The sequence below is a fragment of the Megalops cyprinoides genome, chromosome 3, assembly GCF_013368585.1.
Source record: "Megalops cyprinoides isolate fMegCyp1 chromosome 3, fMegCyp1.pri, whole genome shotgun sequence".
Classification (NCBI taxonomy): Eukaryota; Metazoa; Chordata; class Actinopteri; order Elopiformes; family Megalopidae; genus Megalops; species Megalops cyprinoides.
The window spans coordinates 20,947,598-20,961,351 of record NC_050585.1 but is presented as its reverse complement, the minus strand read 5'-3'; the positions used below and the strand labels follow the sequence as shown (position 1 = coordinate 20,961,351).

The 13,754-nt window shown below is 48.5% G+C and overlaps 1 protein-coding gene across 1 annotated transcript in view; it reads left to right on the top strand.

The window, feature by feature from the left end:
• Positions 1-13,754, top strand: part of LOC118775736 (pyruvate carboxylase, mitochondrial) — an 88,314-nt gene that overhangs the window by 29,733 nt on the left and 44,827 nt on the right. The window contains exon 9 of the mRNA XM_036525793.1: positions 3,939-4,101. Coding sequence (XP_036381686.1) covers positions 3,939-4,101 — 163 coding nt within the window. The remainder of the gene's footprint in view (positions 1-3,938; positions 4,102-13,754) is intronic.

Genomic DNA, 13,754 nt, shown 5'->3' with positions numbered 1-13,754 from the left:
GAGGGAGAGGAAGAGTGGAAAGAATAAGTGGGGAGAGGGGATAGAAATTAGGAAAGGGTAAGTGGGACAGACAGAATGAGAAAGGGAAGGAGAGAGACTAAGCTTTAAGAAACACAAAAGCATATAAATTCCAGTAAAAGGATACTCGTGATAATGCATAACCAAAATACAGATACCGCACCAAAACATGTACCTTTTCCTTTAAGTAACAAATGGCCACCTTGTTTAACAGCTTCCAGAGATATCTTGTTTGAGGGAGCGAGAGAGGAATGGAATGTTGAGCTGTAGTCTGGTGCCTTTTCCACAGAGACCCCACCCACTCTGTTTCTCCTCCCAGTTTGAGCTTGATTGATGGCATGGCTCTGCCTCTGTGTGCCGGGTTAGCAGTAGCAGTTGAAATGGATTTGAAAATGGAATGAATTTGTACCTATTACCAGACAGCTCTCTCTCCCTCTGTTCTGCTCACCTTCCATAGCATTGGCTTCTCCCTTCCCCCGCTTATCCCAGGACACTTAAAAAATGTGAGGTGGTTATAAGGAGGTGATATATCCCACTGCTTATAAGGAGCTGAGCCTGTGTGCTTGAAAGATATCTTAGGACAACCACCTGCGCCTACTGAAATCCGTACCTACGCAGGGCTTTTCGAAAAGGTTTCTTTGTATGTCACCCCCCCCCTTGTTTGTTTTCTACACACCTTACGTGCCTCATGTCTGGTGAAGGGAGACGCAGGTGATGTGTTGAGACCGGAGGCCTGAGCTGAAAGGCAGGGTGTATAATGCGACGTGGCGTGTGGGTGCGCGCCTGCGAGAGCGCGGCTCCAGGTGGCTCTGCAGCCCGTTCCGTGCGGCGTGTTTTCCCGCCTGTGTGTGGCGGCTGCTGGAGGTGGTGCGTTGCGTATATTTATGAGCGAAGAACTCGGTTGACTCGGCGGCTGTCTAGAGGTGTGAACACATTGCTGCTTTTGTGTTAGGTTGAATGCGTGTGAATGCGTGTGGTTGGTGGACTTGTGAAGGAGAACGTTCGATTTAAAGGAGCCCCTCTTTGTTCCTGCAATTAATGATACTCAGGTGGAAAGTGTGCTCCTTCCATCCTCCCCCCTTTATTTATTAGAAAAGAAAAAAAAAAAAAGCCATGGGCTCCCTGGGCTCCCCAACATCCACAAACACATGCACGCCTTGTTTCAAGTTAGTTATTCAAAAGAGAAAAATGATATAATGATATAAGTAATCTTGCAGTTTTGCCTGTGAGCCATATGGAAGGGGAGGGGGGTGCTTCATTTTGTAGCCTCCCCGTTCTCTGCTTCTTAATGTCTTCTATCAAGTTTTCTATATTCGGATAAGAAATAACTGGAGGCACTTTTCCACTTGCCCTGTGAATTGCTAATGACAAGCGCAGCAAGACGCATGCACACTTTGCTGAAGCAGTTCATACAGTGTTTTTTATTTTGGGTTCATCTGCAGTCAAGCTCATGTTGCTGGTTGGCCGTGTGTATGCGTTTCCCTCTGTGTGTGTGTGTGTGTGTACGCCTGCACACGCACACTGGTTTTCGTTCCAGCTTCTTTTGGTAATTACTTGATTAGTCTAGACGCTTGCTCTCTTTGGCTTTTCTCTTACTGTGGTTATGAATGATGGATGGGAGCTGAAAGCTGAAGTCTGTCCTGTACTCATGCGCTGTTTTTTGCTGCAGCGCCTTTTGCCTCAGCATTAAGCATAATTGGCTAATGAATGAACTGGACCCATTAATCCAGGAGGCCTTGGTTTACAGGGAAGCCAGTATACTAGACACTGTGCCACCTGAATTTCAGCACCCCTGATCCCTTGGGACGTCCTCATTACTGTCTGGTTTTTAGGGGTGCGGTGAAAGCGAGGTGCAGTCTCACAGGATTCTGGGCTTCTTCTCAGTGCTGTCTTGGGATGGCTAAACAGATCAGTGTACCCAGGTAGACAATGGACTTTGGCTGGAGTCATGTAGGGGCCCCGGCAGCCCAAAGCAGAAAGAGGTTCTGTTCAGTCAGTGGCCGCTTGCTCTCATTATGGTTGCTTGTGCCTTGGTTCTGGGTGTGGAGAGCCCTGCACTGCTGTGTAGAGTCTGGTTGACTTATTTTTAGATGTTCTCTGGTATTTGATACGCTTTTGGATTGAGATGAGAATGGGATATCTACGGAGTTCAGCCCTGCATGCCTTGTTAAATGTACTCTTCATTACTTGCAGTATGTTTTTTTTTTTTTTTTAAAGAGAGAGCTCTCTGTGCAGAATTTCTCTGGTATAGTGTAGTTTTCCTGGCTGCGCAAACCCCATATTTTGCTTCCATTAGTGCAATAGGCTGGATGACACTGTCAATGATAGACTGAACTCTAATCGGAATATTTTACAGAATCGTCTTTCGACTGCATAGAAAGCTCTGTGGGCTTGCTCTTTTAATGCATTGACTGTCGTTGTGCCAAAACTCCCTGGTGTATTGAATTTTTTTTTTAGCTCGATGAAATTGTAACAATTGTATGGTGTCGAGTAATTTTCGCTAGAAAACAGCAATATCTGATTTTGTGGGATCTGGGCTCATTTCGGGGAAGATCGTAATCTTTGTCTATCTTGAAAAGTGCTGCCAGGGCCCAGTTCTGGCAGTGTTGCTCCGGCAGAGCCAGGGTCTGCTGTAAGCCCTGTTCAGAGAGGATGAGAGCTGGCTAAGGACGTTTGCACAGAATAGCTGTATTGGTTTTGTGGAGTTCAGAATGAGGTGAGGATCTGAAGATGACAGGTGCTCCAGTGATGCCCCCAACATGTTAAAATACTGAACTATGTGGGGGTCGGGCTGCGGCCCTGTCTCACTTCAACCCCTTTGTGAGGTTTTTTTGCAAGGCGTTTAGTCTGAGCATCATATTAGTGTGTGTGTGCACATTTTGAAGAAAATTATGTTGATGTCATGATCAAACGGAATGCTTGGTAGACGTCAGTGTAAAATCTTTACCTTCGTTGATTTGGTTAATGTGTTAAGAATGTATTGTAAGTAGATGTTTTGTAAGAATCTGACTTTTTTACTTGAGACGCCATGCAAATTGAGGATAAAAGCGCCTGGTTCCAGATGTCAGTGAAGCAGCTGTTTGTAGAGCCAGGTTGAATAATTTAAGAAGTTTTGCAGTTCAGAGCTGCTGTGTTTAAGCATTTCTTTTCCGACACTGTCAGGTCCAGTTGCTTTTCAGAGTTTGAGGTTTTCTTTTTTAAGCTGTGTTCAGGATAATTGGGCTGTCCAGGGGGTTTTGATTGTTCTCAGTTGTTGATTCAAGTGCTCTGTTTCTCTTGGATTTTGACGCCTTTTGTGGGTGTTGGTAGTAGCAGGGGATCCTGTGTATAGGTTTTTATAAAGCAGTTGTTCCCTAGATTTCTCTATTTTGGATGGGTAATTCATGAGTTGCTTTGATTCTGTTTTTTTCACAGAACTGAATGATGTAACTTTCAGTTTGTAGTTAGATTTTGAATTTTGGAATTGTGCAGATTGTGTATTGTGGCTTTTTTTTTTTTTTTTTAATGTACGTGATTCACAATGCTGGAGGCCTAAACCAGTGTGTTGTCATTGATGTGCACTGTGGTGACATTTTTATTTGTCTTTTTTAAAATAAAATCTCCTGCTTTTGTGTGCTTCAGCCTGTTTTTTGAAGTTTTAGCTTTTTATAATCTAATTCTGTCTCCCTTTCTCATTTTCCTGCTCTCCTTCCTTTTCCCTCTCCCTCCCTCCCTCCCTCCCTCCCCTCTCTCTCTCTCTCTCTCTCTCTCTCTCTCTCTCTCTCTCTCTCTCTACCTCCTTCCTTCTGTCTCTCTCTCTCTCTCTCCCTCCCTCCTTCTCTCTCTCCCTCTCTCTCCCTCCCTCCTTCTCTCTCTCTCCCTCTCTCTACCTCCCTCCTTCTCTCTCTCTCTCCCTCCCTCTCCCTCTCTCTCCCTCTTAGTGTGGACCTGGTGCATGCCCAGCTGCATGTGTGTGAGGGGCGGAGCCTGTCGGAGCTGGGGCTAAAGCAAGACAAGATCCGCATCAATGGCTGTGCCATCCAGTGCCGCGTCACCACCGAGGACCCCTCCCGCGGCTTCCAGCCCGACACGGGCCGTCTAGAGGTACATCCATTACATTACATTACATTCATTCATTTGGCAAACGCTTTTATCCAAAATGACTTACAAATGAGCCAGAGTACAATACCCAGTGCAGACTGCTTTCCATCAGGGCCATCTTGGCTTTCCGCCACCCGCCTTCCCCAGACCTGTGCATTTAAACGTTGGAACAGCTTTGTGTAAAACCCTCTCCTGAGAGCCTCCGCTTCCTCTCAGTGCACAGTTTTAAGTGCTGATGCGTTTGTGAAGTGACCCTGTGCCTCCCCCTTGTGAGACGTTCAGGAGTTCAGGAGCTTCTGAATGTTGAAGTGTGGGATCACTAATGTGAGGGTGTGTATTCATGACAGCACCTTGGGCACGTTCATTATGACATCATCTGTATGGGACAGAACAGTGGGGGGCCTAAGGGTCTAGCACTCACTTCCAGGCGTTTAACCGATTCCCACTTTTGTCAGTCTAGCTATCCTCTGTCTCCCTCAACAGGAACATCTGAAAACAGTTGGCCCCGTCAAAGACCTAAAAACTCATCAATAAGTGAGCAGACGTGTCTCCCGAACACGCGGCTTTGATGAATAACTCAGGCACTCGAGTATGCTTTGGGGGTCAGAGAGTTCAGGAGGCAGGCACACCGTCAAAAGCGAGAGCGCGAGAGAGAAAAAAAAAATAAACTTTCAAACCCCTAAAGCTTCAGAGCAGCACTCCCCACCAGTGGAATTGAGAGGATCTCTGAATTAGAAGTGGGATGGGGAGAGAGAGAGAGAGAGAGAGAGAGAGAACCCCTGCAGCACAAGAGTCCAGCTGAGAGATGGATGCAGGGAGGGAGGGAGAGGTATTAATGTGTACAGCAGGTGCATGGATGGATTGTCTCTTGCGCTGGAGTGTGGGGCGGGTGGGAGCTGCAGAGTTAGAATTCCCATTACTTCTGTGCGAGAGGCAGGCGAGGCGGAGGCAGCGGCGCTCTGGTGTGATTGATGGGTGGAGTGATGAGCGGAGTGATGGGCACGCTGATGCGTTAGATGTGCTGATAGGTAGAACAACAGTCGGGAGAGTGTAGAGGTGCGGATGAGACGCGGCGCGCCTCTCGCTGTCTGCCTGTCACGGGCTGAGAGTCCCGAACGGCGCGGGCGAGGTGAGACCGATCTCTCTCCCTCTCTCTCTGAGCGCGTGAGTGCCGGGGGGTGGGCGGGGGTCGCTCGCACAAACCCCCGTGTCTGTCTGTGAGGCTCCGCTTTGGTGTTCTCTTCTCAGTCGTCATCTGCACGTCTGTGACGTGTTTGGGGGGGGAGAGATGTGGAGGGAAAGAGGCAGGCATGTGACACTGCAGCTGTTTCGCTGCTCCTTCCCCCACCCCCTCCTCCCTTTTGTTCTCAACTTTGGTGAGATTTTATGTTTTTACTTTTTCTAAAGAAGACAAACTGCTGCTGCTTGAAGTCAGGCTCACTCCTGAAACTCAGTAAGGAGTCACTGAAAAAAAGAGATCAGAGCGATGGAGAAGACAGGACTATTACTGTGTGAAGGTGTAAAGTTGCAGGGGTCTTCTAAAAATGGAAACCCTTTCTGACTTCAGTTATTGTAGCAGGAGAGGTGGAAGGGATGGAGGTGAGGTAAAGAGGGGTAGTGGCGGAGGTGTGGGGCGTTACATGGGAGCACAAGATGGCCGTGTGGAGAGGTGCAGGTGGGGGGGTTCGAGACCATGCTGGTTTGGTCGGTCAACAGTGTGTTGTTGCACGAAGTGCTTTGCCAGGGATTGCGGGTCGGCCAAATTATCGGCCCTGGGAACAATGAGGTTGCAGACTTGTCCAAATTTTTACATCACCTTGAATGATGCTGTCTGCAAAGCAGAATAAATGGGTTTTATTGTGATGTTATTTGCCCGGCGTAATAGACTGGAGCCAGCTGTTTCCTATTGTGATTATAATGGTAATAATCGTTGCCCGCATCGCCGTCACGCTAACAGGAATAATCAACGTGATGAATTCGCCGAAGATGGATGCTGGTCTCTCGAACGCGAATCTATTTACAGCTGATCAGCCACGGCGAGCGACAGAGAGCGGGAGAGAGAGGAGCAGGTTGTGCCGGCTTGCTTAGGCCCTCATGATGAACAGAGAATGATGGGGTGGCAGAGATACAGAGCGAGAGATAAACGGTGACGGAGAGAATGAGATGAGCTGGAGCAGGAGGAGGAGAAGAGCAGGGGGTAGATGGATGGAGTGAGGGAGATAATGGAGAGCGGGAATGAGAGAAAGGAGGCAGGGAGATTACTCACTGTCGTGGTGCAGAGCCACTGTCACGCCTCGCTCAGGAAAGGTCAGAGGTCATTGACAGCATAGCCGCAGAGTTGAGCAGGGTGCAGGGTGCTGGACTTTGCTCCAGAGAAGTGCCTGCGGGGTTACCCTGCCTGAGCAGACGAATTTACATGAAATGCTCCTGCAAAATATCCAGCCCAGCCATTCACTTGTGCTCATAACAATGAAAGTCTCTACTTGGCAAATAAAAGCTTTTCATTTTGTTGTTATTTGCTGTTTTGTGCAGAGCAGGTCCACAGCCTGAGACCGACAGAGAGAGCAGTGGAGGGCTGTGTTAACTGGAACGTTTTGTGAGGGAGGTTTGTGTAGCACAGACACCTGATCTGAGACCAGTGTCCCCAGTTTCCCCTCTCTTGTCCACTCACCTGGAATATCTCTCCTCTGTTCTCCTCTTTGCTGATCTGAGGCCTGTCTCTGTCGGTTATCCCCTCTGCCCGTCTGAGACCTGTCTCTGAATTCTCCTCTCGGCTTATAATGAGAGCTGTCTGTTGTTTATCCTCTCTTCTGACCTGTCTCTGTGGGTACTCTGTGTATCCTGTCTACAATCCACCTCTGTCACACAGACCGGGGTCAGTGAGTGAACTGACAAATATTGAATGAAAATGTGATATCTCTGAAGCCATTTTGATGGATGAGGGAGTGTTGCATAGAGAAGGGAGATCAGGATGAGTCCTCATGTCTTCAGTTGCTTGTCCCTAGTGATACACACATGTCTGACAACACAATGAAATCACACTTTTGCACAACCTCCATGCACCATATAGAAACAGAATTTCTTCACAAAAACTAGCTCAGCCAGTTCTGGCTCCTTCCCAGATCATTGCTTTTTTTCAGAATTCAAATTACACCTTAGGAATGATTTTTTTTTTAAAATAATTTGTCAGCATGAGTGGAACACGGAGTCCTTAACCCCCAATGGCAGGCTTTTGAAATGATGATTGAACTCCTCCACCGCATTCATCCAGAATTCAGAGGGATTTTTGCTTTGCTGATTGGCTCTTTGAATCTTATCCTTGGAATTTTAATGGCAGGTATTTATGTTGGATTGATCGACAGCTTCTGTCAGTGTTTGGGTTCCAGCTAAAGTTACCGAACCAGAACATCACATGTAAGGCAAGAAGGGACCTATGCCTAAATGTCAGTATAAAGTGCTGATATGCACCTCGTGAAGGCTTAGCAGTCGTGCCCTCGACGATGCAGCCAAACCTTACAGCCAGCCGGAGCTTCTTCTCAGAGCAAATGGAGATGTATGAAACCCTGTCAAAAATGGCTGCTTGTTTTCCCTGCAGAAATCTCTTTGATCCCTTAAAGACCTCCAGAATCATGTGCAAGGAAAGAAGTGTCTTGTTAGTGTGTGAGTGTGGATTTATGCTGTTCAGAAGGGGCCATTGTGTCCACTGTGTGTGTGTGCGTGATGTGTGTTTGTGAGAGAGAGACTACAAGTGAGTGCATGTCCTCATAGACCCAGTAATTTGTGATGGTGGGGTGAATTGGGGATATGTCTGCTTTAATAGCGCAATAACATGTTCGGAAACTCTGTTCAGTCCCAACAAAAATAGGGTGAACAAGGAGGGGAGTGTGGGGGTGCCGGCGGAATGCCAGTGACAATACGACAATATTAATTGCCGTTTAGGTTCAGTACGGCCGCCGGCGCTCATGCTGTGTCAGAAGTCGTGTCATTTTTGCCCTTTAATAATTGATTCACTTGTCCCCTTTCATTTCTGCGGAGATCAGCAGTCTCTGATGCGGGGGTGTTGAAATGAAAAGGGAAAATGGGAAGAAGGGCTTTTATATATATATATATAAATGCTTTTGTGTTTTTGTGTTGCTGTGATGTGTTGCCCTGTCCTCCCCCTCCTCATTGTTAGTGCCAGCCTGTCAGAGGAGGACGGCGAGGCAGGAGGGAGGGATGTGTGGAAGCGGGGAGACGGTTGGGTTGGTACGGAACAAAAACAGGCATTAAAACAAAGCATTGTGCCGTAAAGAGAAAAGCAATTTTAGGACAGTAAGCTGTAAAAGATATTCCCCGCGCGTGCCGGCGACTTGCCGAGCGTACGCCGGAGTTGTTCCTGTCTGGGGGGCCTTAAGAGGGGCCATCACTTCTCACACTCTTCTCACAGAGTACCTCGCTGGCGGGGGGGGGGGGCGGGGGCGGCAGCGTTGGGGGGTGCACGGTGGCCAACAAACCGCCCCTCCACCCCACGTTCACCCTGCCCTGAACACCCCCCCTCCGGCGTAGCCCAAAGTGCGTGGAGTCTGGTTTGAGCTACGCCTGTGCCCTCGTGGTGTGGATTCCCCATGTGCGGCCCCGCAGTCATCAGCTGATTAATTGCCTCATGCCTATTTGCAAACTTTCATAAAAGCGATTTAGCCGGCTCCCCCTTTCAACGCGGGCTTTAATCAAGCGGCCGTATTAATGGCCGAATACGCAATTACTGCACTTCATAACTCTTCTCCGCCCGATACCTTTATCTGGACTGTTGTAATTTGTGTTCTGAATGAATGAAATATGCATTCAGCTGCCATGGCTAAGCACATTCGTTTGTTAGATGAATGCATCAATATATATAATTCATGCTCTGCTGAATACATTAGTTTGTGTTGCGGTGACATCTCATGCAATTCAATGATACAGTTGTATTGCTTACACAGGTGGTAATCTGGCAGCATAATTAACGGTAAAGGGCAGCTGATTGTTGGTGATGAAACATGTATGAGAGTGTGAAAAGAACATTTAAAGACCAACGGGACCGCTAGAAAGAGCTCAGTCCTGACTAATTGAAAGAGGAAAGTTGCGCGATTCTTGGCAGTCGGCACTTGGGTGCACTTCAACACGTTTCCCTGTATGCCTAAATACGGGTGTAAGCCCTGAGCATCATCTGGCTCTCCTAGCAAAACAGTACATTCTGTCTTAGGTCTTAGATCTTATGATATGGCTGGGTTGAAAGATGTACTGAATAGACTTTTAAGTGCAACTTTTAGGATTTTTTTTTCTGGGGTGTCAGTCAGTTCCTAAGGATACTCTTAGTCTTTCCTGATACTGGCTTTTGTTTGAGGAGGTAACTCAGGGTCCTGATTTTCTGCCGTTATTAGAGGTCCTGTGGCAGTTAACCCCTTTGCACTGGTCAGATTTCTAAACTGTGTCTGGCCACCTCATCACCCCGCTCCTACTGTGAAAGAGAAATGAGCTGTCAAGTGACCTCCCTGCTTAAATGAAGGTTAAATTAAATAAAACACGGGCCCTGGTTCTGTTGTTCTCTCAAGATCAGGCCATCCATCTCTCCTCCTTGCCAAGTTTCTCTACAGCTTTCAGAGAGTCTTCATTCTGTCTCCATTGCCATAGGCTGTTTAATATTCACTGGCCTTTTTAGGAAATGAGCCCAAATAATGAGCAAATCATTCCTTTTGGTGTGAAAATGCAAATTCAGTTTCATTTTCTGACATCTCTGTCCCCTCTTACCCTAACGTCTCTCCCTCCCTTTCTGCATTTGGTATGTGAAGTAATTGTGGTAGCAAATTAGCCCGCTCTCGGAAACAAGCTATTTTTCTTTCATCTACAATGCGAAAACAAGTGCTCTCCTTCCCTCTCTTAATTAGTTATTTGCAAGACTTTGTGTGTGTGTGTGTGTGTGTGAGAGAGAGAGAATGGATGTGTATAGATATGTGTGTGTTGTTAAACAGATGTTTATGGATGTCTGTGTGCGTTTGACTACACTTTCATGTGTGTTTGCTAGTTTGTGCGTGCGTGTGGATGTGTGTGCGAGTGTGTGTGGATGTGTGTGCATGAGCATGACAGTGCACGTGTGTGTGTGTGTGTGTGTGAATGTGTGGGTGTGCACGCAAGTGTGTGTGTTTTTTTCTTGCTGAAAACCGTTTTGCCGGCCGCCATGGTATGCAGGCTAATGATGTGCCTTCAGGAGGTGCGTTCCCAGCAACCATCAGACCATTAACGGCACATGCAGATGTAGAGCAATCTTCTAGCAGAAAAGGCACTCCTCCCTCCCTCCCTCCCTCCCAAAATTGGGTTCGTCTTTACTTTTTTGTATTTAAATGAGTCACATTTCTTCCCATCCTCCCCCCCCCTCTCTCTCTCTCATGTTCAGGAGTCCCTCCATGCTCAATACAGAAAACTCTTAATTGACTGTTCTGTTCTTAATGAAATTCAGTCTGCCGCAGATCTGTTTGGGGGCTGATGAAATCTCTCCCCTTCCACTCCTCATTTTACAGTCCATTATTGAACCCTCTGCCCCTCCACATCTCTCCTCATCTCTCTCTCTCTCTCTCTCTCTCTCTCTCTCTCTCTCTCTCTCTCTCTCTCTCTCTCTCCCCCCAGCCCTCCCTTTTTCATCCCTCTGTTCTCTCCCTCTTCACTGCTCCTGTACTCTCCGCTCTTGTTGTTATGTGTTAGCGGTTTCTCAGTTTGTTTTCCACTCCTGAAATAAATGTTCTTATTTTAACACCTCTTCCTTCTCTCCCGCTTATCCCCCTCTCTCTCTCCCACCCACCCAATCTCGCTTGTCTTTTTCTCTGACCCATTTATTTTAAACACGAGTTTCTCTACTCTCAGTGCTGTTCTTTTCTCAGTCTCCCTGATGTCCTCTCCTGTCTTGCATAGTCTTAGTGTGTCCTCCTACCCACTCTCCTGTCAGTGTAGTCTCTCCTCCCTCGGTATGAGCCCGTCTCAGTGTACTCCCTCCCGTCTCAGTGTAGTCTCTCCTGTCTCAATGTAGTCTCTCTCTCTTGTCCTCTCCCCTGTCTCAATGTAGTCTCTCCTGTCTCAGTGTAATCTCTCTCCTGTCCTCTTCTGTCTCAGTGTAGTCTTTCCCCTCAGTATGTGCTTGTGTCTGTTTCACTTTCCCATGTAATCAAATACCTCTGGCTTTCGTGTCCTCTCTGTCCCTCTGTTTAGCTGTCTCCTGCTCTGGGTCCTCTCCCTCCTTTCTGCAGCCCTGTCTCCTACTCTGGCTCCGCCCCCTGGGGTAGTGTGATCTAATGGAGGAGTCCTTTTTAAAACTGCCTGCATGGGCCCACCTCTGTCCTCAGTCTCGACACCCTCAGATGTGAATCGAAGATTCTGCCTCTCCACCCTCCCCTCCCCCCTCATTTGTGCTCGTATCCATGGTAATATAATCTAATTAAGGGTGATATTTGCAGTGCTGCCCAAGTCTAACGGGTGCTTTTTCACTGACTCATTAATTTCTCAGCGCTCTGCAAACACTCAGCTTTATTCAGGAGTTAGTGGAGCACATTTCCCATGCGTGTGTATACACGTGTGTGTGGCTACACGTGTGGGAGGCTATGCCATACATGTATGTGTGTTTTGTGACAGAAGCTTTTTATTTATATTGTGACTGGGTAAAGCATCATAATGTAGTCATACCGCCAGTGACAGCTCTCCAAGGAGGTGTCCGATGAATAAACCTCCCTCTGTTGCTCTCTATCGCGCTCTCTCTTGCTCCCTCTCTCCCGCAGATCCTCTCCATTTTCCCTTTTCCTCTCCTTCCTGCTCTCTCTGTCCTTATCTTCCCCTGCTAGAGGAATAAGGCAGGCCCCCAAGTGTTCTGTGAGTGGGGCTGTTATCAGGACGCCACTGGCATAGCTGCCGCCAGTCATTCCAAAGTAACACATTCGTATGGGAAGAAAAAAAGAAAGGGTGTCTGGAGGGAAAGGAGTGAACAGGGGGAGAGGTGTGTTCCGAAGCCACTAATTACTGTATTTCTATGACACGGTATCCATTTGTATTACCTCAGAGCGTTTCAGGTAAAATGCCTTGCCCAAGAGTGAAAGAGGACTGCCACACATGGGATCTGACCCCAAAACCACCTGGTTTCAATCCCGGCTCACCCGGCTGTGCTGCACTGCGGTGCCGGAGAGCTTCATCACTAAAGCAGAGGATTAGTTATACTGCACGGACGGAGGAGGGGAAATGAATAGAAAGGGAGCCAAAAGTTTTGGGGAGCGGGTGGTGGTTGATGGTTGGTCGCACAGGCCTGGAACACCCGACTGCAGTGTAGCGCAGCTCTGTTGGTGTGATAGTGTAAGCCCGTGTAGTCCTATTAACAAAACGGGGGTGAAATTGGACTTGAAACGCACAACGGAAATCTTAAGCCCACTGAAAAAGGCCCTGCTTAAATCCCTTAATGCTGTATTTGAGCCCGGATCCTTTCATCAGCTGTAATTCGGCGCAATGCTTCAGCGCCCAGCCCTCCTCCATTAGGAGAGCGTAGAATCCTTATTGTATTACAGCCATCAGCATCATTCAGTCCCTTTAGAGCTGCTCGGAGGCTCCTTCGCCTGCTTCCCCTGGGAAAGTGTGTGGTTGGACAGCATGCGGTGCTGGGCCATTTTGTGCAAGCTGTGATGGTGGCTGAGATGCTACTCTTTGGCTGGACACGCCGGGCACACACACACACACACACACACACAAGCCCAACTACTTTCAACTCTGCAGAAAGCATACATATTTTCTGGGAAATGCAGGCTGCAGTTGAATGTACACATGAAGTGAAAGCAGGCAAGCTGCTGATCTCTCTCGGCCTCCAGAGCACGGCGCCCGGTGACTTCTAAACGGTGCCGTGGTGTCCGGCCTGGCCCCGCAGAGTGCGTGGCGCGTTAGCGCTGATCATGCGGAGGCTGACCTTAGTGCTGCCGGTGAAGCCCCTGGGCTGCCGTGTTGCAGTGAAGTCTCTGACCTCAGGTCAGCCGCCGTGCCCGCTGCAGCCGCTGCGGGTTGTCGTGTTTGCTCCCTCCTGGGGCTCGGCGCTCTGGATGTGTCTCGGGTCGCAGTTGTTTCCGGCTGCTGTGTGGGCTCAGTCGAACACTGGATAAACCTGTCACGCACAGGAAATGCCGTGCCAGTCTGAGTCAAAGCCAAGGTGCGCAGGGGGGGGGGGCGGGGGCGGAAGGGAAGTTGGGGATGGAGGAGAGGGAGGGAGAAAGGGAGAGAGGGGAAGGAATGGAGGTCGGGCCTGAGTTAGAGGAGGAGGAGAGGGAGGGAGAAAGGGAGAGAGAAAGGGAGAGGAGCAGGGAGGGAGAGAGAGAGGGAGAGGAGCAGAGAGTGTGAGGAAGAGGGAGGGAGTGAGCGATGGAGAGGTGCATAGAGAGGAGTCAGTGATCAGAAGAATGGGGCATAATGCAGACTCTGCGGCCCATCTGTGAGGCTGTGAGAGGCTGAGGGGAAAAGAGGTGTCGTGACCTACTTTAGAGAGGCGGGATGGTGCAGTACGGGTAATGAGAGAAGGAGCACGGCGTGCTGCCATCTTGGATTGTCTGGTTGCTATAGTGACCGAGGATAGAGTGAAGTGTCTCGCTTGGATCTGTAACACACACACACACCGATGCGCGCACACT